Genomic DNA, 27,968 nt, shown 5'->3' with positions numbered 1-27,968 from the left:
GTTAGCATCTCATATATTTTTTAAAAACTTCCTATTTATTTGGGACCACCGAAGAATTTGGGGGAGAAACGGACACTTAGATGTATCAGTGAGTTACCCTTGCCCTCTGCATCCCCTTCGGAAAAAATATTGAGACCTGGCTCATATTTCTAAATACTCCATATTTCCTTAACTTACTTTTATAAAAGTAAATTTGTGTCTTTAAAAATTTCACTTTCACAAAACATAGGACTCATGATTAGTTTTGGAATTGTCATCTACCCATTTATTCAACAAACAGGTTTTGAGCACCTACTGCGCGTAGGCTCCGTGCCGAGTATACAGTAGTGAAGTGACAACTTAGAGTCTATGGGGTATGGCTGACAGACATATGTCCCCAGGTTTTTCCAAAAAGAACAAGTGCCCTGGCTCTTTTTCCAGCGTTGTCACATGGCCACATCCCTGTGGTTAAGCGGATCAATTAAATCTTTCCAGAATCCAACTTTCTTAATTCTCAAATTTCAGTGGTTTTTTCCCCTTGCGATATGCAGTCTGTATATAAAGCCACATTACCATGACTATTATTGCTATTAATCACAGCATCTTTATCTAGTTGTCCTAAAATTAGGTCTCGAGCTCAGCCTAATTTCTTTGAACCTTGCCTTATTTCTCTCAGTCCTGCCTTTATCTTATCAACTAAGCAGAATAAAGGGGAGCCTCAGAGTCAGGGCATGTGCAGTGGTCTCTGGGTGGAGAACACAAGGCATCCAGAGGGACTGACTCAGCCCCGGGTCTCAGCCTGGGCTCCTCTCATGGCCATTCCCACTGTCCTGCATTTCACGGCTGCCCCTGTGCCTGGGGCAAGCTGAGATGGTGGCTCATGTCTCCGCATTGCTTCTCAAGCTCAGAGAGGAGAGAGAAAACAAACAGACAAACCACAGATGCTCAATTACCCCCTTAACTGTCATTTTCTTTTTTTACTGCAATTTTAAACACAAATGCCTCTGGGCACAAAAGGATGCTGTGTCTGGTTGCTAGTTGGCCTTCCTGGAAAAGCCAGACCAGATGAACCAGATGCAGATTTCTTTGGGGCGGGGGGGGGGGGGGGGGTGAGTTTGATTGAAATTCTGAGCGCATTTCTTTGCAAGATTCCCCCATTCTCAGGATATAGGTCCCAGTGAAGCTGCCTCAGGGGGTAGGGGAGATTTTGTTCTCCAGCCTGAGAAAGTCCTCTAAACTATTAACCACTCTCTTCTCACGGATTGTCCAATCTTTTTGTTAACAAAGACCTGGCAAAGCCGAGTAGGTACGGGAGACAGCAGAGAAACACAAATGGAGGAATGGGTTGGGGCGGGGGGCACGGAGGTGGTAGGAGAGACCAGCAGTGTCTGGTCTGAGGGGGTGTTTCCCTGGGGAGGTGGTCCAACCTGGCACTGGGCACAAACACTTCCCTGGAACAGACACCTGAGTGACCAGAACCAGGCAGATGTAGCTTTAAATCAGCGAGTATCCAAGGGCAGTTTGCAAGCAGCATGCGTCAGAGTCCTCCCAAGGGGTCATTGAAAAACATCAGTTCTAGGGGCGCCTGGGTGGCTCAGTCAGTTAAACATTGGACTTCAGCTCAGGTCATGATCTCAGGGTTCTGGGATGGAAGCCCCACTTCAGGGTATCCGATCAGCTGGGAGTGGAGTGTGCTTGTCCCTCTCCTGCTGCCCCTCCCCCTGCTTGTGCTCTCTCTCTCTCTCTCTCAAATAAACCAATAAAATCTTAAAAAAAAAAGAAAAGAAAAACATCAGTTCTAGAGCATCATCCCAGACTGATAGGGGATCTCTCTTGTGAGACCTAGAATCTGTAGTTTTATTATGCTCCTCTAATTTTGATGCAGCGGGATGAAAACTGGTGAAAAAGCCTTTGCTCTCAGCCTACCTGCAACACTAGGCACATCATCAGGCTTCTCTGTGCTCTCTAATCTAAAAATGGAACTTGCTCCCCCATCCTTGCAAAGTTATCTGAGGATTCATGACAGTACATTCAAGTCCCTAGCACAATACCTGGCGCCCTGGAAATGCTCCACAAAATCTAGTATTAATGACAGGTTTTCTAGCACAATTCTTAACATGTGCATTCAAAGTTCACCTGCCAACCAAGTTCAGGAAAGATCCAAAGGGACTGATGGCAGGGATTTTTAACTGCATCCACAGTTTTCCACACCAGTTTATTGTGAATTCAGAATATGTTTCTATGCAGGGACTCCCCACCCCGCCACAGACCAGTAAATCACTCAGGGTCGGGGGGATGTTAATTTACAGGGGTGGGGGAGACTATCAGAGTCCATGGACTGGGATGGGAAAAAACTACATCTTTAGTTTTTACCAACCTCAAATGAAAGGTAGCATTTCCTTCAATTACAGACATAGGCACCAAACCACTATGGTACAGGCAAGAACTATGTCATCAGTAGAAATCGCTGCATTACACCTGTTGGAGCTATCTCAAAAAATCACATAGGCTCATTACTTTGAAATTATGGTAGTTACTAGACCCATCATAAGATCTTATTAATTTAAGAGTCACCTGGGTGGCTCGGTGGGTTGAGCGTCTGCCTTAGGCTCGGGTCATGATCCCAGGCTCCTGGGATCAAGTCCCACATCAGGTTCCTTGCTCAGTGGGGAGCCTGCTTCTCCCTCTGCCTGCCACTCCCACTGCTTGTGCTCTCTCTCTCTCTCTGACAAATAGATAAAATCTTTAAAAAAGATCTTGTTATTTAATACATTATAACTACAAAATTAAAATATTTTGATAACTATACTTCATTTGGTTCCCTTTGTATTTTACTTTATGCATATAAAGACATTTTCTTGAAGAGTCCACAAGCCAAGGGGGTCCAGGGTACAAAATTAGGCTAAGAACTCCAGGGCTAATGTCTACTTCAGTTGTCCTGTGAAGTGATATTTATATCACCTCACACCTGTTAGAATGGCTATTACCAAAAGATAAGAAAGTGTTGGCGAAGTGAAGGAAACTCTTGTGCACTGTTGGTGGGAACATAAGTTGGTGCAACCACTGTGGAAAAGCGTATAGAAATTTCTCAAAAAATTAAAATTGAAATGTCATATGATCCAGAAATCCTACTTGTCTGTTTATCCCAAGAAAATGAAAACATTAACTTGAAAAGATGTCTGCACCACTATGTTCATTGCAGCATTATTTACAGTAGCCAAGATCCAAAAGTTACCTAAGTGTCCAATGACAGATGAATGGATAAAGGAAACATATCACACACACACACACACACACGTATTTCTCAGCCATAAAAAGGGAGGAAATCCTGCCCTTTGAGACAACATGGATGGACCTTGAGGGCATTATGCTTAGTGAAATATGTCAGGCAGAGAAAGACACTCACTTATATGTGGAGTTAAAAAAAAAACAAGTTGATAGATCAGAGAACAGGTTGATGGTTGCCAGCCAGAGGCAGAGGATTGGGGGTGGGTGAAATGGATGAAGGGGTCAAAAGGTACAAACTTTTTCTTATTTTTATAAAATAAATAAGTCCTGTGAGATAATGTACAGCATGGTGACTATGATTAATCATACTGTATTATGTATTTGAAAGTTGCTAAGCATAAATCTTCAAAGTTTTCATAAGGAAAAAAATTGTAACTATGTGTGTTGATAGATGTTAACCAGACTTATCATTCCACAACATATACATATAGCAAATCATGTTGTACACCTGAAACTAATATGTCAATTATCTAAAAAAAAAAAAAAGTGACTGACTTGTCAGTTTGTCTGCTGAGGAAGGATTCACAAAGACTCATATGACCAAAGAGATAACAAGTATTTGTTAGCACTCACTGACCATGGGTTTTCTGGACCTTGGTCTGGGTGATGAGGACATATCAGTGAACAAAATAGGGATAGAGCCCCTGCCCTAATAGAACTGAAGTCTCGCTCCATGTGTGTGTGTATGTGTGCGTGGTCTATTCAGGTAGTACGATTCATCTACTGACATTGCCTAACTTTGGGAGCCTTAGTTAGCTCAGTTAAGATGGATCATATAGGATCTTGGAGTCTCTTCTAGCTTTAAATTTTTTCAAATGCTGACAATGATGAGGCATAGTTACCAAAGCATTTGTTACGTGGGCAAACCTTTCAGGATAAGGAATCCCTTTGCTTTTAAAACAGTGTATTTTGATCCAGAAATCGGCAACCCATGGAGTTTCTCAACCCTCCTCTTTTTGTCCTTCATTAGATCTATTTACGTAGATGTTGTCAGCATCTCACCCATATTGTCTCAGCCCTTCATGGAGGCCATTTGTTGACAGTTTCTGCACAAGCTTCCCATGCCTCTCTCTCTCTCTCTCTTCGTCAAAGGGAGCAAGCTTTGTCCATATACAGGGCAAGATAAAGTTTAAGGATTGATGTCCTTGGAGCAACTCTCAACCAATGAGGCGTAGGAAATGGTGGATAAATACCCAAGTATCTTCACCTCCAAAAAGACAATTCTACAGTGTCTCTCTCAGAAGGTCTTCAGTGGACTGAGCTCTAGTTACTCATAGTGGTAAGCCATCATTTAAAAAAAAAAAAAACAACAACAAACAAACCTCCCCCTTCTTCATTTCACTTCTCCACTCTACATGTTGCGTGAGCTTCCTGGACTCATCTCCCAAATAAAGTACTTGTATCTAAGTATCTGTCTTAGGCTCTCCTTTGGCAGAACCCACACTAAGGTAATATATTTATTTGACCTGGAGATACAACTGAAGATGCACACATGTGAGGGCTCAAGTTGACCGACTTTCCTGAACAATTTGGATTTGTACTACATCGTGTCACTTTTACAGAACTGCTCCTGCTTGTACATTTTGTATCTGCTTCAGACTGAACTGATTTTTTCTCTGCCTGGAATCTCATTACTGTTTCTTTGATGACACAGTGCTATTCATCTGACTGGTTTGACCAAAGAACAACTCAATGAGTTGTTAACTTCATGGAATGCTTTTATTCTTTCAGTAATTGCTACTGAGTGTGTTCTTCCCAGTGGGTAGTGGGGATACAACCATAACTCAGTCTGATTCCATCTGTCTAATCCATTAAAAAAAATCAGTCTCATTCTAATTCAAAATAACTCCCCTCTCTTTTGCGAGGGCTAAACTTGTATCTGAGGAAGAGGTAGCAGTAGATAGGCAGTGGCAGGAGACATGGTATGCATTCTTGTTCTCCTTTTCTTTCTTCCAGAATCTTCCCCCAAACCGTGGGGTCTCACACTAACACACGGCCCAGATCTATGGGGAGCAGCCTGGAAGGGAAGTTCCAGTAAACAGCTGGCTGCAGTCAGCTGCCTTGGAGATGCTATTGGAAGAAGGGGAGATGTCTGCATGTCATTTGAGTCAGCCTAAGACTACAGCCTCTGCTACTGAGAATGGCCTTGGTGTAGATGTTCCATGTAGATTTTAGAGTAAGTTTCAGCTCCACCTGGACCTCTTCCCCCTGCAGAAAAGTTGCCCTATCTCCCTTTAGTTCTCCCTGTGATGCATCCTCCAATGTGCTCTCCAAATTAGGCATCTCATTACTTGGTTAAATGGTTTGACATGTTCCCTTTTCCCTCTCCATGGCCCATCACAGACAAAGGGACCTGGTGTCTTCTTCCATGTTTGGAATGGCTTCCTGCCTGGGGGAGGATGCTTCCATCTTTCTCTTCTCTGGCACATGATATACTACATCTTTTCTCAGCCTGCTACCTCTGGCTATTTCCTGAGGGTTTCCACCTCCTGAAATTTCCAGGTTAAGAAATGAACTCTTTAAAAAAAATATTTTATTTATTTATTTACCTTTTGGAGAGAGAGAGAAAAAGAGAGAGAGAGAGGGAGCAGGGAGAGGGGCAGAGAGAGAAGAGAAGAATCTCAGGCAGACTCTGTGCTGAGCTCAGAGCCCAATATGGGGCTTGATCCCATGACCCTGAGATCATGACCCAAGCCGAAATCAAAAATCGAATGCTTAACCAACTGAGCCCCAAGCAATGAACTCTCTATATACAAGTGTCCCTCTCAACATTATGGGCTAAATGTCAATGCCTCCCTGGTCCCCCAAAGAAGAGGAGGCCCCGACAGTGTCTTCCAGTCTACTAGAGAGCCTTCAGTACACCTGCTCTAATCCAGAATAATCCCCTCTTTATGTCTTTTGTTGATAAAAACCTTTGGGTCAGTTTAGCATCTTTGAAAGAGGGAAGTGGAGTGAGTCTTTAGTCATGAATCTGGCTTTCCTTGCACGTGGCCTTCCAGAATTTAGTAATTTTTTTCTTCTTAGTTGTGTTATCTTTACCACAGTCTTCCACTGTTTGTGCCCTCTGGGGATGGGACGATTTGTCTTTGGTTCATGTCATCATGATGTTACATCTAACTTTATTTTAACTCATTTGCATTCCCCAAGTTCATAAAGAAAGCATTCTTGGTTACTCAAGAAAACAAATTCAGGAAATCATTGGATTTTCTAATAACACGATGGGAAAAAGGCAAACATTTATTTTTATTTGCAAGTGCAGTTTTTGCCAATAGTTAGTGCTCACAAAACCTTTTAAGCTACAGTAACTTTTGGTAAACTCAATGAATATTTATAAAATACCCAGTGATAAGAAAATTACAGAAAAATTTCTATTATACTGTTGAAAATGTTTGGAATCCAAAATCCACAATTTTCTGCAATGGTTTTTAATATTTTTTCTGGTTAAAAAAAGATTTTCTTTTTCTTTCTACTTCTACATAGTCCTGGTTAAAGTAATACAATCTGTTCCACGAACTTTTAGGATGGCCATTTTCTGGATTTAGATTTTTATTCATACATATTTATATTAATATTTTAATATTTTACATAAAACATTGATTTGTGTTTTATGAAACAAAATTATAGATCCTATTCATGGTGAGACATTTCCAGTTTGGGGGAAAAACTGAAAAATCTAATCTGTAGAAGGTCATTTTATGCCTTTTTTTTTCTTTTTTAGCTGTAATAAATAATTAGCAACCTATTAATTACAAAAATTCTTAATTATGCTTAGAGAAACCAGAGCATTTTCACAAATTTAAATTCCTATTTGTTACAGTATGTTGAAGTCATTAAGAAAAGCCTCTGGTTTTCCAGTTTGGTAACAAATGGCTTTTTTTTTTCTGATACATAATTAATAGAAACTAATGATGACTATGTAGCTCTTCCAGAGTTTTTAAAGGCAAATCTATATTGGCCTACAGTTAACATGCAAATTCATCCAACAAGCAACACAAAATGTATTGTAGTAGTCATTCATTTTTATCAACATTCAAGAAGATCTAGTCAGCAGCACAACTCCCCTATGTCAGAAACACATTATAACAGGGTCACAACTGAAGTCAGAACACACCTGGTAAAATACCCCCTTCCTAATTCATCCTCTAGAGTCAGTCCTGACTTCCAGCACGATACAGGAACAATAGCAATACTGCAGTACGAAGGTAAATACAGACAAGAGTTTGGTGTGCTAGCACACAGAGTTTTCAAAACAGTGACAAACAAAACCAAACATCTTGCCCTGTTCTCTCTCCTTTCCCTTGGTGAGACTGGAATTCTCAGTCTTCCTTCAACATTCAATTTGGGGAACTGAATCCAATGATCCTAGCACTGAAAATTGTTCCCTTGGTGGGAAATGTGGCCACATGGGGCAGGTGGGGGGAGAGTCGCACCCCCTGGAGAGAGGGCGTGACAGGGGAAACACCCTGCTGTGCAAACACTGGTGTGCAATTAATAGCCTTGAAGGAAAATTTGAATTTTCCAAAGATTTAGCTTTATCTCAAGGAGTGGCTTGGTGGCTTACTGTGGCTCCAATTTTGTTATTTTTGGTTGGATAAATGAAATGTGCACCTCCATCACCATCACTCTTAACTCTTCCTCCATCACATAAGACACTTGTTAAGATATGAAAGATATTCTACTAAAGCTGACGGTGATTGAGAGTCATTCAGTATTCAAAGTTCCTAAAGAATCGTTGTTTCTCTGAAAGGGATAAAAAAGTAGGAAAGGCTTTGTTCAAACTCTTGCTAAGTAAACAAGTATTACTTCAACTGATACTATGGCTACATGACATCAAAGTACTATAAATTATCAAAACTATCGTACAGAAAAATTACAAATTCATTGCAAAATACATTACACTGCTACCATTAAGAAAAAAGTGCTTTTTGTTTTCCTTTCTTTTTTTTTTTTTTTTTTTTTGCCAGAAAAGTATTCTTTCAATATAGAAAATCCTATGCATTACCCTGCATGTGGCTAGGATATGTCATAATGGAGTTTGTACTGAGTCCTTCTGATTTGCTGGATGAAGTGTTGAAAAATATAATAATGACTTATTAAAGCCATGTTCCAAATGATCATGCCAGCTGTCAGTGGAGAGATGCCTGTTTTAAGACACAAGAAGATGCCCTGGTCTGTTGAACCCTGCCTGTCATCACATTGTCCCACTGATCAGCTGGTTAGAGTACACAGGCCTTTTTCATGTTCCTCAGGTTCTCCTGAATTATTCTCATGTCCTCATCTAGCTCTTCCAACTACTCCACCAGTAGAATCCTCTACTTAGTGATGTCGGTATTGTCTCATAAGAGGAACGATGCAAGATGGCGGACCTGCCAGTTTCAAGAATGGATGTCCAAGGAGTTCCTGGGCCGTGGCTCTTTGGGAGGGTTCCCTCACCAGCATCAGGTCTAGGAATCCCCGGAGCACTGAAGAAACCTGTGAGAACACAAGATCCCATCCTGAGGACTAACACAGAAACCCAACCTAGTTCCCCTAGAGTGGTTTCCCAGCCACTTCCCAGTTAAGTCATTCTATCAAACAACAGCAAATTCTAGAAAGTCAGCTTGAGAAGAAAGAAGTTATGGAAGCAAAAGCAGGTACTGCCTTTATTAACATATGCTGTTTTCTTGACCTTCTTCAGTATATGTGCTGCCGAAGCGAATGCTTCTTTACCTTCTTCATGTTTGAAATAACAGGAGTTAATGATAGAGCAATGAAACATGATGGTCGATTTGCTAAATTAAATAATAATAGGAACAATAGCATTATGAAGTGCTTACTATTTATAGGCACTGGCCACATACATCTGATGAAGTGTGGTACAAACATGGAATAGTTTTTTTTTCTAACAATTGCAACCATCTAGGCTTTGTGGACTCCCCCTTCTTGAAAACAAACAAGGTTCTAGAAAGATATCTGACACAGATAGTATGTTTTCCTATAATTTCTTGTAATTTACTTTTTGAAGTATATCTTACATACATTCAAATGCATAAATGTTAAGTGTATGTCTTACAGAAGAGTGTGTGTGTGTGTGTGTGTGTGTGTGTGTGTGTGTGTGTGTGTGTACACCTATTTACTCTCCAGCCCCATCACAATACAGAACATTCCTACCACTCCGGGGGGGCTACCTCGGGCCCCCTTCCTGTTAATACTCATCTCCCTGCAATGAGTCACCACTCTCCTGACTTCTAGTAACATACATTAGTTTTGCCTCTTTTGTCCTTTATGGAAACAAAGTTATATACTGTCAGCTCTTCTCTATCTGGCTTCTTTTACTCAACATTGTGTCTATGGGATTCACCCCTGAGGTGTGCGGTAAAAGCTTTAAACTTGTCATTGCTGTATAGTATTCACTGTTAAATTATACCACATATTATTTATCCATTTGGAAAACAACCTTGGGTGGTGTCTAGTTTCTGACCATTAGGATTAAGGCTGCTCTTGTATGTGACTTGGAAGATTTGCATCGGGTGTGGGACTATTTTGATACCATGCTATTTTAGCCACTTTTGATTATTTAAACTTAGTCCAATGCAGTAAACATCTTAATCTCCTGTTCAATTCAAGCAGTTTCCTGTTTTCCTGCAAGTTCACACAACTATAGGGGTGATTCTATTGGGACTCTTCTCTAAGCTTTAGGGGTGGAAAGGGTAATTCTCCCCTAAAAGGCAGCCTCGGTTCCTCCCAGCGCCACACTGGCAGTTGCCAGATTGGTGTTTTTTTGACTCAACGTCATTATTTTCTGAGCTTGACCCTACTTGGCAACACTTGGAAAACAGGAAAGACCCTACTTGGTCCCTTAACCATGCCCTTCATTGCCCTGTACGATCCAGCCCCCACTCCCCTCCCTGACATGTCTTACCCTTTCCCCTGGCTCACTTTGCTCAGCCATAGAAGCTTTCCAGCTTGGCATAGGGCCTTTGCACCTGTGGTTCCCTTTGCCTCAGACTTTTTTCTCCCAGATCTCTGCATATCTTGCTTCTTCCTTCTATTCATATTCCAGTTCAGACAATCTGTCCCCGGAAAGGGCTTCTTTCACCCTTCAACCTAAACAAGTTCCCAACCCCCCTCTCCTTCATACTCCATTGCATTACAGTGTTGCTTTGCTCCACTCCCTGAAATTATTTTGTTCATCCGTTTGTTTGTGGTTTTACCATCTGCCTCCCTAACTAGAACACAAGCTCTATGAGAGTCAGGAAATCTGAGGTCTTGTGCTGCAATATCCCCAGTAATTAGAACAGTCCCCAGTATGTCACAGGTGCTCAGTGAGGGAGTTCTTGTGGAGTGCCTGATTGACTCTTCTAGCCAACCCTACAACAAAGGAGCAAATTGTAACCATTTTACAAACAAACTTCAGAGATGGAGAGGCAGAGTCCCTTGACCATTGAGTGAACGGGAAGAGCAGAGATTTGAATCCAAGTGATTCTAATTCCAAAGTCCATGCCCATAAACCAGGATCCACTCCTGGATATGATATGCCAGTCTTTGAAGCTACAGAGAGACTAAAAATATCTAAGAATGATTTTGAACTTTAGCAACAGATGCTGCTTCTCACCTTGTGTAGGTCCTTCACTCTTGGAGGTAAACTGTCCCGAATCCTCCGCATGGCCTGGAGGGGAGGCTCATTGAAGTAGGGGGGTTCGCCATCGATCATTTCTATCACCATGATCCCGAGGGACCAGATGTCCACCTGTTAGACACAACCCAATGGTTATCTCAGGCAAGGAGAACATTCTGAAATGTTGGATGTGTCCAGGGGACCCAACAGATTCATACCCATTTATAAATTAAGGTGGTATTTGTAAACTTCCAAAACCTATAGCACAGATTTACAGCCTGAAGTGCCAAGTTACCAAATTTTTGCTAATGGTTTTCATTTGCTTTTTAATCTTAATTGTTATTTTTATTTCTTTTAAATTCATTTTAATTAAAATATAAGGCATTCATTTGCTTTTTAAAGACAACTTCAGTGAAGATTCTGCCATTTAGGTACACAGGAGTATCTTAACATTCTGGAGTTCAGAACTTTTTTTTTTTACTGCTATATTTGGTGGTTACCTATCAGGGCAGATGAGAAAAACACCCAAATTTTATGTTATGAACATAGAGAAGACAGTTGCATTTAAACCATAAAAAAGGCATCTGACATATTCATAACAAACTGCAAAATCTACATTGCACAACACGATATATGCTGATCCTTTTATTAATTTAATTTTTTAAAAATATCTCTTCTGTTCCTACATTGGGGTTCTTTCCTTTGCATTTTATCATTTTGAAGTAGCATGTATAAAACCCTGCCTTATAAAACCATTTTCAGGGAACAGAGAAAAGAAAAGGAAGAGACGACAAGCAATTCTTTCCGAGTGCAGCATGGGAAGTCAGGAAGATGAGAATCCTTAGCTGGGCTATATCAATTCCCAGTTATAACTGCTTCCCCGTTCCAGCTGCATTCCACTTTTTATCAGTGAGCTGCATTCCTGTTATAACCCTTGCTGTGATCTTCACTGAGAATTTATGCTTTGGGGACCATAGTGAGACAAACAAGTTGAGTACTCATTCAAGGGCAAGCAAACAAGGGAAAGAGAGCCGAGTCTGCCTTCACTTATGCCGATATCCTTAGTTCACTGGTCCATGCCACCTCTTCATGCTTCTCTTCTCTTAGAATCACCTTCCGCACCATAATGTGTGGAAACGCTGTGTGCCCGGCTGGAACGAGCTCCTTACTGCTGTGTGCATAGACTTGTGTGCCTCAGGGCTTTGCTCACAGTACTCCCTCTCTAGAAGGCTTTTCCTCCACTCCTTCTGGCCCCTCATTTTCACATACCCAAACCTTATTCCTTAACAGATTATGAGCAATTGTTTCTTTTCCAAGGGAAACAGAAATTGTGCCCTATTTTAAAATACATTATAATATTCATATATATTTTTTTCTAGGGGAAACCATTACTGCTCAGCCAAATATTACCTCTATTTTGCAGAGCTTTCTCTGACCATCTATCCTTCGAGTCATGACACCTGCTCATCTGTGCATTTCTGGCCACATTTCAAGTTGCATTGCCTTGATTGGGGTCTGCCTGCCACTGAGGGTGGGGTCAGAGTTTACGTGATTCCCCACCCCCTACCCCCAGTGGCTGTTTAGGACCTCAATAAAGGCCTCTGGATCAATGTTGTGGCAATTTCCTCAGTGGTTACCAGTCCCCTTCCTGCCACAACCTACTCTGTGACAAGTCTAGTGAGTGGGGGTCAAATACGGAGTCAAACATCATCACCCCGATCTGTGGTCATTAACTCTCTCAGAACCACTGCATCCCTGAGCCTGTCCAGCCAACCCCAAACAATGACTGTCACCCCCTTACCTCTGTCCCATAAGGTAGCCTAGAAATCACCTCGGGCGCCATCCAGTAGGGAGTGCCAACCAGTGATTTCCTCTTGGGCACCTCTTTAGAAACTTGAGCACAGAAACCAAAGTCCGATAACTTTATCTGAAAAGGAAAGGAATACAACAAAGTTAACAATCTAAAAATACCAGCTTCCAGATGGAGAAATAGAGTTTCAAATTCAAAACAAAACAGTCTCATGAACAGGCCTTGGAAATACTGGTGGTTGTCAGACCGTTTTATTGGAAAGGCACAATCCATTTTAATGGAGAAACCTCCCAGGCTCCACCAGGGTTCACTTGCAAATGTGAAACCAAAAAAAATTTACAAATTACACTCCAAACAACAAATTTGTTAAAATTCAAACCCACAACTTAAGTAAATTGCTATTTTTTTTTTTAAGTGGGCTCCATGCTGGGCACGGAGGGCTTGAACTCATGATCCTGAGATCTAAGACCTGAACTGAGATCAAGAGCTGGACGCTTAACCCTGCCACCCAGGCACCCCAGTAAATTGCTATTCTTTTTTTAAAATTTTTTTATTAACATATAATGTATTATTTGTTTCAGGGGTACAGGTCTGTGATTCATCAGTCTTACACAATTCACAGCACTCACCATAGCACATACCCTCCCCAATGTCCATCACCCAGCCACCCCATCCCTCCCACCCCCTCCACTCCAGCAACTCTCAATTTTTTTCCTGAGATTAAGAGTCTCTTATGGTTTGTCTCCCTCTCTGGTTTCATCTTGTTTCATTTTTCCCTCCCTTCCCCTATGATCTTCTGTCTTGTTTCTCAAATTCCTCATATCAGTGAGATCATATGATACATGTCTTTCTCTGATTGACTTATTTCGCTTAGCATAATACCCTCTAGTTCTATCCACGTTGTTGCAAATGGCAAGATCTCAATTTTTTGATGGCTGCATAATATTCCATTGTATATATATACCACATCTTCTTTGTCCATTCATCTGTTGATGGACATCTAGGCTCTTTCCATAGTTTGGCTATTGTGGACATTGCTGCTATAAACATTGGGGTGCACGTGCCCCTTCGGATCCCTACATTTGTATCTTTGTGGTAAATACCCAGTAGTGCAATTGCTGGGTTGTAGGGTAGCTCTATTTTCAACTTTTTGAGGAACCTCCATACTGTTTTCCAGAGTGGCTGCACCAGCTTGCATTCCCACCAACAGTGTAGGAGGGTTCCCCTTTCTCCACATCCCCGCCAACATCTGTCATTTCCTGATTTGTTAATTTTAGCCATTCTGACTGGTGTGAGGTGGTATCTCATTGAGGTTTTGATTTGGATTTCCCTGATGCCAAGTGATGTGGAGCAGTTTTTCATGTGTCTGTTGGCCAGTAAATTGCTATTCTTAATGTGAGTTTTGTACATACTCTTGCTGGTTAGGTTGTTTTGCATTGAACACATTCAGATTTCCAAGTACCATGAAAGGATTAAAATGATCAACCCCATTTCCGTATTTGAATTAATGCAAGACCCTATTATATAGAACGCTGAGATATCACTTTGAAGTATTGGCTTTTCTTTTTGATTTCTTCCTTTGCTTACAACAAACTGAACTGGCCAATGTAAACATCAGCATAGGCAGAAATATGGGTGTAGAAACTGGGTGTTAGCACTTGGTTACTAGGGGTTTAAGGTGGCCATCCTAATGACCCAATGTATATATATGTTATTTATCTTAGATGTCATCAAAGACGGAAAAAAAAAACTACTAAAAACCCTTGCACAGAGATGTTAAGATTATTCTTAAGAACCTAGAGCACCATTAGGCTCCCTGCAGGTTTATATACTCTGGAAGACCAGGAGATTAGGTTTATTTCTGGGGACCATGATCCCTGTTCATGATGACTTGGTCTGAACTTCAGAGGGCCTCACTGAAGAGGAGTGTCGCCTAGAGTGGTTGGTGGTGATAGAATACGTTCAAAGAAAACGACGGTTCAGAATGGGCGTTTGAAGGTAAAATTTCCACAGATTAAAGGTATGGTCTCTATGGCACAAGTTCTCCCTTAATTCTCTTCAGAACTCCCTGAAATTTTTCAACCTTTTTCTCTGGCTCTTTCTCTGCTGCCTGCACCTTAAAGACTGGGCTTCCAAGTGTTTGGGTCTTAACCCTCACCTCTTGTCTTTATATGCTTTTCCTGGATACTCTTTCTCCTCCCATGCTTAATGCAGACCTCTCTCCTCCCTTCTCAACCTATATTTCCATTGGGTCTGTGTTTCCACATGGAGTTAATTTTTATGAAAGTTATAAAGTCTGTGTCTAGATTAATTTTTTTGCATGTGAATGTCTAGTTGTTCCAGCACCATTTGTTGAAAAGACCATCTTTGCTCCATTGTATTGCCTTTGCTCCTTTGTCAAGGATCAGCTGACTCTATTTATGTGGGTCTATTTCTGGGCTATTTGGTGCCACTGGCCCATCTGTCTTTCCTTTTGCCAATACCACACTGTCTCGATGACTATACCTTTCTATTAAGTCCTAAAGTCAGGCAGTGGTCGTCTTGCATGACTTTGTTCTTCTTTACTATGTGTTGGCTATTGTGTTGGTCTTTTGCCTCTCCACATACACTTTAGAGTCAGTTTGTCAACATCCACAAAATAATTTGCTTGGATATTGACTGGGATTGCACTGAATCTATAGATTGAGGTGGGAAGAAATGACATTTTGGGAATATTGAGTCTTCCTATCCACAAACATTAGATTTATCTTTATCCACAAACATTTCCATTTATTTAGTCCTTTGATTTCATCCATCACTGTTTTGTAGTTTCCCTCATATAAATCTAGTATATGTTTTGTTAGATTTATGCCTAAATATTTTAGGGTATTAGTGTAAGTGGTGCTGTGTTTTTAATTTCAAATTCACTTTCATTGCTAGCATATAGCAAAATGATGGACTTCTGTCTAAAACCATATATCCTTCAACCTTGCTATAGTTGTCATTAGTTTTAGTTTTTCTTGTCAATTCTTTTGAATTTTCTACATGGATGATAATGTCATCTGTGAACAAAGACCATTTTACTTCTTCCTTCCCAATATGTATACCTTTTATTATTCCTTTTCTTGGATTACCACATATGCTAGTACTTCTGGTATGATGTTGAAAAGGAGAGGTAAAGGGGAACATCTTTGTCTACTTCCTAGTCTTAGAGGGAAAGCATATTCAGTTCTTAATTCAAAAATATGAAATTCATGTTTCAAGGCCCTGGTCACTTCTCACTTCCTCCAGAATTCTTCTCAGGAGACCATATTGATCTCCCCTCTCTGAATGTGAGAGAATTTAGCACTCATTCAATCTTGAACTATTTTCTGATGCTGATTTTGTCCCTCCAGCTAGAAATGACAGTCCTCAAAGGCAAAAGTTCTGCCTCCTAATTGTGAAGCCTCACTGTGTTCCTTAAAAGCTGGGAAAAGAGTAGATACCAAAAAAAAAAAAAAACCCCACATGATTGATTTTATAATGACACATAGATATATGATAGCAGATCATGTGGTAGAGGACACATTGGTACTCTTTTTGAAACCATTACTGACTTACTGAAGAAAGCTGCTTCTAGAATCAAAGTTGGAACACAGATAAAATGGGGGTAATGTTTTAGAAATTATTTGTGTCTTTTTCTATCTCCTCATGATCATGATCTCCTCTCTAATCAGGCCAAGGTTAGTGGTGGTGTGGTTTGGGGAGGGAAGAGATTGGACTGCTCCAGATGGAATGCTAGAGAAAGCTGGTTTAATGGAGAGATGCTTTCTCAACTGCTTTGGCATATCAAGAATCAAACCCAGATGAGTCAGATCATAGATTTCCCATGTGGTATAAAGAAGAGGGTCCTGTGGTCATGGTAGCTGGTCCATAATCCTTGTTACCCTATTGTCAAAGGAGTCTACAATTCAGAGAAGTGAAAAGCCTATAGCCCATCCCTTTTAGCCTGCAATTGTTTGCAGGAGAAGACAAAGAGCAGTCATTTGATTCAGGTCCAAACTCTTTATTACACATCACTTCCACCACCCTAAGCAGATGGCGGTGGCCTTCAGAAAATACCTGAGTAGCATACAACTCCAAACAAACAAGGGAGAGGAACAGCCACACGCATCTGTGTTCAGAGGTAATATTCAAAATATTTAATAACCAGAATCATCTAGACCAATCGGAGTCCAGACATGAAGTTGAGCTGTGTCCTGGAGTTATCCTGGGGGCTTTACCATCTTTAATGAGGCAAGAACATCCAAGTAAAGGGCTGTTGTAATGGGGGATACTCCAATGATTTAAAACAGTGGCTATTAACCAACAAGCATGAAAATATTACAATATTTTAACAATGGGTATAGACATACTAGTGAATGCTGGCCTCCTGGAGAGATGGCAACAGAGTGGGTGGCAGTGAACTTGAGGCAATGCTATTGGCTTCCATGGTCTCTGTCTGTTGTGCAGGGGTCCAGAAGCTCCTCCTTGCCTGGCACAAGTCTGTGGTTGACATGGGGAGCCTCAGGATGGCTCTCAAGACTTGAAACAAGAGGCTGGAGTTGTGAAATGTTGCAGAGGCACCCTTCTGAAAAGCCCAGAGCTGTGGGACCAGTGGTCACCACTCTTGGTAGCAGAAAAGGCCAGTTATGCCAAGGTAGGGACCAGAGAGGAACAAGAAGATGGGTCTTATATCCATCACTTTGAGTTCCCAGAAGCCACATTTGTCCCTTACTCTCTCAGACTCCTTGAGAAAGAGAGGGGTGGGAAATGAGAAGAGGAAGTGGATGGTGGCCAAATCTGAAAGATTGAGGTTCTAAACATATCAGTTAAGGCTTACAATAATGTTGCTGAACTTTCATAGATAATATTTATTTAAGTAGACTGAATTTAATAGATTGAATTAAGAGTTGCTTTCTGTTTGTTTTTTTAGTCGGTAGAGCTTTGTGAAGAAGTCTAGATCAGTTTTAAGAAACAGAGAAGCTATAATTGTGTGTGCACGTGTGTGTGGTTATCTCCAAAGCTCTAATGTGAGCAAATCCATAACCCTACTATTTCAGACAGTGGAGAAGGAGCAATTTTGCCAAAACATTTTTTTTTTGCCTGTAAATTTTAAAAACCTGAATTAAGCAGGTGAATGTATCAGCATTTTGGTATTGGCAGTTTTTAATTTCAATACCTCTCATGTGGCTTTCTTTTTACAGACATAAAAAAGGACCCCAAACCTGCCAGACTAATAGTTATCTCCCTGACAATATGTAAACTGAGAAACTGAAACTAAACACAGGAAGCTAGGTCTGTTCCTCCTCTGTAGACGTGAAAGTGCTTTTACATCAATGTTTTACTCATCCAAGGACATAAAAGAGATAATTCTCTAGAAGAACATAATTGCACACAGTACTCGTCTAAACAAATCTGCAAGTAGGTAATGAGAACTCAAGTAATGAGTACAATAAAGCACTGTAGGCAGATCTTCAAAGCATATCACACAGACTCTAAGCTGAGCCTTATTTCACATAGAACTGTACAACATGGCGGATTAGGAAACACTGTCTCACTAATGCAGTTAGACTAAGAGAACTGCAGCTTGCACACTGCCAACCCCTTAAAAGGAGGTGATGCAGCTTGTTCCCCAAGGGCCAGAGGAGAAACTAGAGCTTAGAGTGCAAAGTTGCTCTTTAAAGCTGAAATCCTATTCACCTCAGTGGGTCCTGGCTAGGAATCGGGGGCTGCACAAAAACATGGGTGGAGGAGGAGAGTCTATCCACAAGAGAGCTATAAGTTTAAGAAAGAAGGTAAAACTCTCATTTTGTAAACTGCATATACTCTAAAGAATTCATGCATCTGCTCCAGGTTTTTGCTAAGGCAAAAAGATAGATGCTTTTGTGCCTGGTTTCTGGGTGCTTCCTATAAGGCAATGATACTCAAAGTATGTAGCAATGGCATCCCCTGGGAACTTGGGAGAGATGCAGGCTTTTGGGTATCACCCAGTTTGGCTGGAATCAGAATCTCTGGGGAGCGGACCCAGGAATTTTGTTTTTGGCCAAGGTCTCCATTGGTTTTCATGCTCACCACAGTTCTTGAACTTGTTTTAAGAAGAGCAATGACCCAGAGACAAAGGAATGGAGGGAGGTACTAGAAGGGGCCAGACTGATGAACGTGTCTCCAGTTTCAGGCCCACTTTTTCAACTGCTAAACTGAAGAGGAGAGGGAGTGCATCAGAGCAGCTAAGCTGGGTCTGCATGGAGGCCTCAGCCAGCTCCTCCGCCATTTGACAGAGTGGGACAGGGTGGGAACTCGCCCAAGACTGTACAACAGTAGGAGGACAGTAGAGAGGAGGACTCGGACCCAGTCTCCTGACTTCTCAGGCTGTGCTTCCTGTAGGGAAGGGAGGAGTCATAGAGTCTGGGAATATCTCAGACATGGTGGTAAAGGAATGAATTTAAGCAAGCTGTGTAACATGCTCACGTCTCTCTTCATTTACAAAGAGCTTCTCGGAGACAATCTTCAGGTCTTCTTCTAACTGTAAAATACTAGTTATTCAAGAGACAAAAACACTCAAATGCCTAAAGGTGCCAAAAAAAAAAAATCAATGAATTTAACGGGCCAGGTGGGGATAATGAAAAACTAGGGGTACATGTCCTTGGTGAAGAGACACTGACTCCTGGTTGTCAGGGCCCAGTAAAGGGGTGTGGAACAGTCACAAGGCCCTGGTTGCCATCTGTGGCCCCATAACTATCCTTTACCCTTGTTTGCAATCCTGTGAAAAAGAGGGTGCACACACATTACACTGTGCCTGGGTACTACCTTGGTTTAGCTCCCGCCCCCTCTGAGCGCACCACAAAACAAGGAATCAGTGTAAGTCATTTATTGGGGAGATACAGGAAACCCTGGTAGTGAAGTGGGCAGGGAAGAGCCAGTCAAGGGTTAGTCAGCAATGTGGGAACCAGAGCTTACTCCTGATGAGGAAGTCTGGGAGACTGGGTAGAGCATGTGTCAGAGAGCTCGTCTATCCAAGGGCAAGAGAGCCGGGGTGTTTATACCGCAACTCCTATCACATGATCCTGGGCTGCCCCTAGTGAATGTTAACTGCCTGGAATTTCTAGCCTGCTGTGGGCTGGAAGACCAGACTGCCATGGCTGGAGAAAGTCGCCAGGAAGAGATGCCAGTGGTGGCACTGGGAGGGGGAGCTAGTGAGCACTGGAAGAGGAAGTCTGGTGAAGATAGGGATATGGCACCAACAGCATCCACTGAGGCACTGTTCACCCTTACCACGCCACCTCCACGACTGCCATGTGTGAATGCAGGCACAGGGTTGTCAGATACTTTGATTTTTGTTTTTAAGGAAGACAGGAATCTGAAATTTTCTGTGACATCTCCTGATTCTTAAATTGTGGCAATCAATTTTTAGTTAAAAAAAAAGACCATAAAAATCACTGTGTATGTCCCTTTTCAATATAGGCACTGGGCTTAATAGGTCATGGGTTTGAAGTCCATTCTAGCCAATGAATTTGATAAAAGCTAAATCACTCACTGTCTAGTGGCTCCTAAGTATCATCTCTCAAATGCAAGCTTCAGGCCAAGGAAATATCATAGATGATTTTGTTCAACCCTTAATTGCAAGGATGGGTGGATCACCCTCTTTGAGCTTCTACCTTGTACCCATTTTACTTCTGATGGTTTTATAGAAATTATTTCATTTAATTCTTGCAACCACTCTGTAACATGCTATTTATTTCCCTTTCAAACTCCAAATACCACATCCCCCCTGCTTAAGACGAATTGGTGACTCATTAGATATTATTTATGTCATAGACAAATAGTGAACAATTTACTCTGATCACAATTTCCCTTCTAGCCTTTGAAGGGGCCACAAAGGATTTATCCTTTTTTTTTTTTTAAATTAGGCTCCACGCCCAGCATGGAGCCCAATGTGGGGCTCAAACTCACGACCTTGAGATCGAGATCTGAGCCAAGATCAAGAGTCAGATGCTTAACCGACTGAGCTACCCAGGCACCCCAGAGATTTATCCTTTAAAAAAAAAAAACTTGAACAATTCACTCTCTCTTTTAGTTTTTTATTTTGAAATAATTATAGATTGATAGGAAGTTGTAAAGAAATGTGTACCCAGTCTTCCCTAATGTTGGCATCTTATACAACTATAGAACAATATCAACACCAAGAAACTGATGTTGGTACAATCCATAGACCTTGTTCAGATTTAATCATTTGTACATGAACTCATTTATGTATGTAGTGTGTAAGTGTGTGTATATACTTTGCAATTGTATCACATTGTAGCCTTGAGTAACCACCAACACAATCAAGGTACCCAAGTGCCCCAAGGGGTTGGGTTAAGTTGGTTAAGAGTCCAACTCTCGATTTCAGCTCAGGTCATGATTTCACAGTTGTGAGATCGAGCCCTGCATCTGGCTTTGCGCTCAGTGGGGAGTCTGCTTGAGATTCTCTCTCCTTCTGCCGCTCCCCCTGCTTTTACATGCTCTCTCTCTAAAACGAATAAATAAATAAATCTTAAAAAAGTGGCACCCAACTGTCCCATCACCATGACACCTCAAGCTACCCCTTTACAGTCACCCTGCAGTCCCTCACCCCTGCGACCACTAATCTTCTGTGCATTTCTATAATTATGTTATTTCACAAATGTTATATACATGGAATTATGCAGCATGTATCATTTCAAGATTGGCTTTTTTCCACTCGGCACAATTTCCTTGAGGTTCATCTAAGTGCTTACATGTATCACTGGTTCATTTCTCTTTCTTTTTTGTTGACTGGTATTCCACGGTACAAACACATCACAGTTTGTTTAACCACTCACCTTTTGAAGGACACTCAGGTAGTTTCTAGGTCTGGGCTATAATAAATGAAACTGCTATGAACATTTGTGTGCAAGTTTATGTGTGAATATGTTTCCATTTTTTTGGAATATATGCCTAAGAATGCAATTGCTGGTCCCATGTAATTTTTAGTTTTGAGAGGACTTGTTTTTCAGAGTGGCTATACTATTTCACATTCCCACCAGCAGTGTATGAATAAGTGGTGTTATCACTACTCTTCACTTTAGCCATTCTGAAAGATGTGAAGTGATATCTGCTAGTTTCAGTTCGTATTTCTCTAAGGGTTAATGTTGCTGCACGTCTCCCAGCAAGAAGAAAACTCAGTATAGCTTGTGTGACAGACAATATTTTCCAGAAAAAGCCAACAATAATATTCCTCAGCCCATGAGCTCCTTTGATGACATGAGTCAATCCTCTTCCCACTGAGTAAGGTTTTACATTCCCTCCTCCTGAACTGGAAGGGCTGTAAATACAGTGGACATGGCATTATGGAACTTTGAGTTTAGGTCATAAAATTGCCATGCACTTCCATCTTGTTTTCTTGGAACCCTCACTCTTTGAATACAGCCTCCATGCTGAGAGGAAGGCCATGTGGAGAGGTCACATCATGGGTGTTCTGCCTGACAGGTCAGCTGAGTGTCCAGCCACCAGCCAGCATGTGTAAGTGAGGAAGACTTCTAGACACATCGTCTAACCACAAGTCAGAGCAGTCCTGGCTCGCTGAGCCCCGCCAACATTCAGAGCCATGTAATAATCCTAAAATGACTTTTGATTTAAGACCCTAAGTGTGGGAGTGATTTGTTACAATGACAATAAATAAATGAGGGTGTCTTCTCTACTATAAAACTTCACGCTCTAATAAACTGGTACAAAATAAATTAGTACAAAATTTTCCTAGAATGGCCACACTATGTCTCTGCTCTCATTCTTAAAAAAAAAGAAAGAAAAAAGAAAGTTTCCTTTCTCTATAGAAACTGAAGAAGCCCACTGGAGTCAATATGGTGTATTGTTCTGAAATGTGAAAGAGCATACTCTGGGCCCCATGGCCAAGAGCCACAGGATCTACTCAACATGTTGCTTGTTCCCTCTTCTGGAACATTCTCAACCCTGACAGCCATAGGACCCACTCCCTCAGTCTCTGCTGTAACATCACCACCCCGGAGCGGCCTTCTCTGACCTCATCCTCCATCACTTTCTACCATATCCTTATTCTGCTTAAATTAATTGTAGAAAACTTAGTGCTTATCACCACCTGTCTGGAGCTGATTTTATTTGTGTATTTATCCCATCTCCATGCCCCAACTAAACTTAACGAAAGTAGTGGTTTTGCTGTGTTCATCCTTAGGACCTACAACTGTCCCTGGCACACAGTAGAAACTCAGTGAATATTTATGGAAGGAGTGAGTGCACAAACCACTAAGGCTAAAAGCATTCACCATGTGCCAGCCCCTGGGAGCTCTTTGCAGGGTACATGGAAATTTAGGAAATGTGTGAAGCATAGGTTCTGCCCTTGAGAATGACTATGAATGATTTAATAACCTTCTGTACGCTGTGGGGAGGGGAGATCTTTGAGCTGATTAAACAACGAATTATTTTAGTCTCATGCCTGATGTTGACACCTGACATGTGCTTGCAGCCAGGAAGCCTTTGCCATCAATCCACAGAAATAAGGGGAAAAAGCCTGCCTTGAAACTGCCCTGCTTTTTCTTTTTCATTTTTTTCCTGCAAGAACCAGTCCCCAGGGCCAATTTGTGGACCAGTTCAGTGCTTTGTGAATTATGTTCTGAAGTCATGGAACCCTGCCTAAGTACTCTCCTGAGTCAGGCCAGGGGAAGGTCCCGGCCCTTTTCCCACAGCTCCCCACTCTCTGGGAGATTATGTAACATGGCTCTATATCTTTCCCCTCCTTAAACCTACATTCCCTTGCAATGTGACTCTGCATCTTCTCTCATCAAGAGATGGAGGTCTATTTCCCCATCCCTTGCATCTAGGCTTGGCTGTGTGACTCACTTTGGCTAAAGGGACATTAGCAAACAAGAGAAAAACAGAGGGTTCAAACTGTGGAAAGAGCCAAGATGCCCTTCAACAGATGAATGGATAAAGAAGATGTGGTCCATATATACAATGGAATATTACTCAGCCATCCGAAAGGATGAGTACCCAACATTTGCATCAACATGGATGGGACTGGAGGAGATTACGCTAAGTGAAATAAGTCAAGCAGAGAAAGTCAATTATCATATGGTTTCACTTATTTGTGGAACATAAGGAATAGCAGGGAGGACATCAGGAGAAGGAAGGGAAAAATGAAGGGGGGGAAATCGGAGGGAAAGATGAGCCATGAAAGACTATGGACTCTGAGAGACAAACTGAGGGTTTTAGAGGGGAGGGGGGTGGGTGGATGGGTATTAAGGAGGGCACATGGAGTGCTCCACTGCATGGAGCACTGGGTTATACGAAACTGGGTTATATGAAAACAATGAATTGTGGATCACTACATCAAAAACTAATGATGTATTGTATGCTGACTAACATAACATAATAAAGTAAAATTAAAAAAAAAGATTCAAATTAAAAAAAAAGCAGAGAGTTCAAAAGCGTGCAGTGGAGCTTGCCTCTCTTGCTGCTCTGGGGAACCTTGCTACAGACACCATGCGAATAAGCCTCGGAGAGTCTGCTGGGAGATATGGGACACATGGCAAAGCACCAGGCAAATGAGTGAGGCCATCAACAGCAGGCTGACCACAAATGCAAGAGTGAGCTCGGCTGATGCCACATGGAGTGGAGATAAGCTGTTGCAGCAGAGGTCAGCCGAAATGCTGACTCACAGAACTGTGAGCAAATACATGGTTGTCGTTTTAAGCCACTAAGTGTTTGTTATGTAGCAAAAGCTGACTGATGCATCCTCTCATACCCACTTAAAAAAAAAATTCAGCCAGAGTAATGCAAAAAGCAGGACTTAAACTACCCATTAAAAATAATTCCAAGTTTGCAAGTACATTTACAGGGAAAGATGGGGAGAATGGGAAATGCATTAAGGGTGATCTTTATTTTGTCCTTTATACTTTTCTGAATTTCCTGAATTTTCCACAATAGAATTGACAATCTCTTTAAAACAAAAGAAGAAAAGCCAAAGTGTTGGGGCAGTTTCTTTTAGCTGCCCTCTGATGGTTCCTGGGCAATTCTGCTGTGATGTGAACATTTTCCACATGGCTGAGGTTGCTGGGTTGTAAAAGACAGGTGTTTCAATGGGACAGCTGGCTCCCTGTATGTCAGCGCCATTACCTCTGGTGGGAGTTTCAGGGAGGTTAAAAGGGCCTAGATGGTAAAAAATCTATGCTTCAACACTGTTCCATCTAACTAAGATTGCCTTGAAATGCCAACTCATATTCTATATTCTTTTGTAACCTGGTGTGGCTGATGAGTTTCAGCGGAATCCCTTGAGCTGGCTGCGGACATGGGAAATGCAGCAATCTGGGCCTGGGTATAAGCTAGTGTGATGAATATCTTTTGTTTGCCTTTCCAGATCTATTCTCTTCCTCTCTGAGCCCTGGGACACCAACCTGTGTTGACTGCACTGATGGCTTCTGATTGGGTTCGGCCAATGGGGAGAACCAAGAGGAGACTAGAAGGAAAGAATGGAGTGAGGCTTGGATATTGATTCTCCCAGTTCCCATCCTGCAGCTTCGCTGTGGTCTGTCTCCCACTGAAGATCAGAGTCCTGCCAGGCATCCCTCTTCAGACAATAATTTCTATTTTCGGATTCCACTAGCCAGTTCCCTGCCTCCCTTCCTCTGACATGGGGCAGTAAGAGTGGCACTCCATTCTAGAACGCCACATGAATCCTCATGTGCTCTTATGACTTGTCTACATCTGCTGACACCTTTGTTAAACTCTCCTTGAGCTGTCCACTGGAGTTTGTCTTCTCTTTCCTGCAGGAACTCTGAGAGATACTGCAGACATGCACAACTCCACCGACAGGGTGGACAAAGCCCTAGAAAAGTCATCTCTTCTCCTCCAACAAAAATAAGAACACGGAAGAAAAAGGAAAGAAATGTCCATAGTTTCTTTTACTTCCTATACTCGTTGTTAAAGTGGAAAGTCATCCGTCAAATTCAGATCACAGATAATCCTGACAAATAGGATGACACAGAAGAAGGTAATTTCCTTTTTGGTAAGCTTTCTGGGAAGGACAGTGGGTGACTTGTGACCGAGGAGACTTAGAATTATGAGAAAGGGTTCTTAGGAGGATAATGCCCATGACAGACAAAATGGCAAGGTGAACCGTGGAGAGGCCAAACATGAAATCTTACCCGGCCATCACTTGTCAGGAGGATGGAGTCACTCTTTATGTCCCTGTGAATCACTCCTTGATTGTGAAGGTAGGAGAGAGCTCTTAGAACCGACAGACAAACGGTAGCTATCTGTTCTTCATTCATTCTGGAAAGGAAATAACATTTAAGGAGCAAAGACAGGTTTAAGAACATCTTTGAAATGATCAAGAGAGGCAGCTCCCTTGGGGTCTAGTGAACGGTCCATGCTCTCCAGCCCATGTCTGGAAAATCTACAGGAAAGGACAAAGAAGTCTTGGGATATGAGTCCTAGATCCTAAGGGTTGGCACTGAGGATGACAGGGGCTCAATATAAAGCCCAAGGAAAGAGAACCCTGTTTGCTGGCTTTTGGGTCATTAATGCAAATGTACTTCCTTAGACTCTCATGGGTAATTCCTTAGGTATTGATAAACCTCCAGGTTCCTACAGAGAGATGGCACTGAATAGAGCCAAGGTTCCAAGTATGCCTGATAGGTGACCTTGAGCAAGCCCTTTTAACTTCCTCAGGTTTCTTTTTTCCTCATCTTGGAAATGGGGACATCCACAATTCTCTTTAAGGCTGGACTTGGACAACACGGTCTTTGGATCTCTAAGATCCCCCAGGATTAGCCCTGCCTCCAGGAACTGGAGATTCCTGCTGCTCTAGGTCCTTCCATCAGGAAGGGAACTGGACTTAGTTACTAATAACTAAGCATGATTGGATGATTTTTGAACAAACTGACCATAGGAATGAGAAAGGTAAGCATAGCTCTGGATATGTACTCCCACATTTCATGGCTGCACCCTTCTGAAGAAGGGTTCTGGCTTCAGAGGAGACTGAGGTCAAGTGGCCTGCCCAAGGTTACCCAGCTAAGAAAGTGACCAGATCATGATTCCAACCCCACCTCTTTTTGAGTTCAAACCCATGCTTTTCCAATGTCCCCATTGTATCACATTGCCATGGCAACTCATATGAATGGCTTTTCAGCCATGAAGAACCTCAGTGGCAGAATTACTTGTCCATCAGTGCCCTCATAACAACCCAGAGAGGCCTAACTCATCTGGGTATAAAACCTACTCCCTCTCACAGAGACAGTGTGAAGCTCAAGCCAGACAGCAAATGTGAAAGAGCTCCTAAAAGTCACGCCAACAGAGGAGACTGTCAGGAGAGACAGAGGGTGTAACTGACCAGAGCTCAAATTCAAGGACAGCCTTGGAAAAATCACCCTGGGGAACTCTTAGCTCAGCAGGACAAGGAAATGGATGACCCCGAATCTGTATCAGTCTTGTTGATGCCAGCAAACCGTGTCTGAGTAAAATTAGGATTCAAAGTAAAATCCAAGGAGGTGGCCAATTAGGAGAAAGTCGAGGGTATAAATTGGCTGGGTATCCCTTCTCTTCGAAGAGGCTTATTCCAGCAATGCCTTGATCTACTAAGGCAGGCAAGAAGAAAATGTTCTTGTCCGAGAGTGGAAATCTACAACTTCTGTGTTCTTAGTTTTGTGTGAATGGGCTGGTCATTGTGCTGGATTGTGAAAACAATGGATGACAACTTCACATCTGCCCACAGCAGAGCCCTCGGAGGTTTAGAGCATCATCAGCAGGGATAAGCTCAAATATACCTTACAAATAATTCAGGAGCAACAATCACCTTCTTTAATAAAATTCATTTTTCTAGGATTCCATGAGATTCGAGTTATTTGAAGCAGACATAAAGATTATTTACAGGTCAACAACAACAAAAGTTAATGGAATCTGAGCCCCCATCACTGACTGAAAAATCACCTTTAACTGGCCTACGTGACAAATACTACTGATTCTGAATTCAGTGGCTCTGAAATGTATAGGACCCACTATAGAAAGACTGTTGCTTTCCTACTTCTGCAGGGAGGAAGCCTGAATTGGGATAAAGATGCCTCAGTTCTGGAATCAAATCCAAATTCAAATCCTGGCTCTGTTTTGTAGAGGTGTGTCAAGGTTACATGAGTTAATGTTTGAAGTGCTTGGCACTTTCCTTTGCCTTCTTTCTGTTCCTGGAAATCAGTAGGATGTAATTTAACAAGATGCTAGGTAGGGCTAAAATTTTGGTATCCATAGGAAAAGCTGAGCACCTGGCTACCTTAT

The 27,968-nt window shown here is 41.9% G+C and overlaps 1 protein-coding gene across 1 annotated transcript in view; it reads right to left on the bottom strand.

Moving 5' to 3' along the window:
* Positions 1-8,583: 8,583 nt before the first annotated feature.
* The window catches only part of PAK5 (p21 (RAC1) activated kinase 5), a 102,697-nt gene continuing 83,312 nt past the window's right edge, over positions 8,584-27,968 (bottom strand). Inside the window, exons 5-8 of the mRNA XM_028112977.2 lie at positions 25,847-25,973; positions 12,666-12,791; positions 10,862-10,996; positions 8,584-8,739 (exon numbers count right to left, since the gene is read on the bottom strand). Of these exons, the coding sequence (XP_027968778.2) occupies positions 8,584-8,739; positions 10,862-10,996; positions 12,666-12,791; positions 25,847-25,973 (544 nt within the window). The remainder of the gene's footprint in view (positions 8,740-10,861; positions 10,997-12,665; positions 12,792-25,846; positions 25,974-27,968) is intronic.

Source organism: Eumetopias jubatus, unplaced genomic scaffold, assembly GCF_037043125.1.
Source record: "Eumetopias jubatus isolate StellerSeaLion01/CBP00866 unplaced genomic scaffold, mEumJub1_p1.0 scaffold_9, whole genome shotgun sequence".
Taxonomy (NCBI): domain Eukaryota; kingdom Metazoa; phylum Chordata; class Mammalia; order Carnivora; family Otariidae; genus Eumetopias; species Eumetopias jubatus.
Note: the sequence above shows the minus strand (reverse complement) of the source record. Positions and strands in the feature narration are given on the sequence as shown.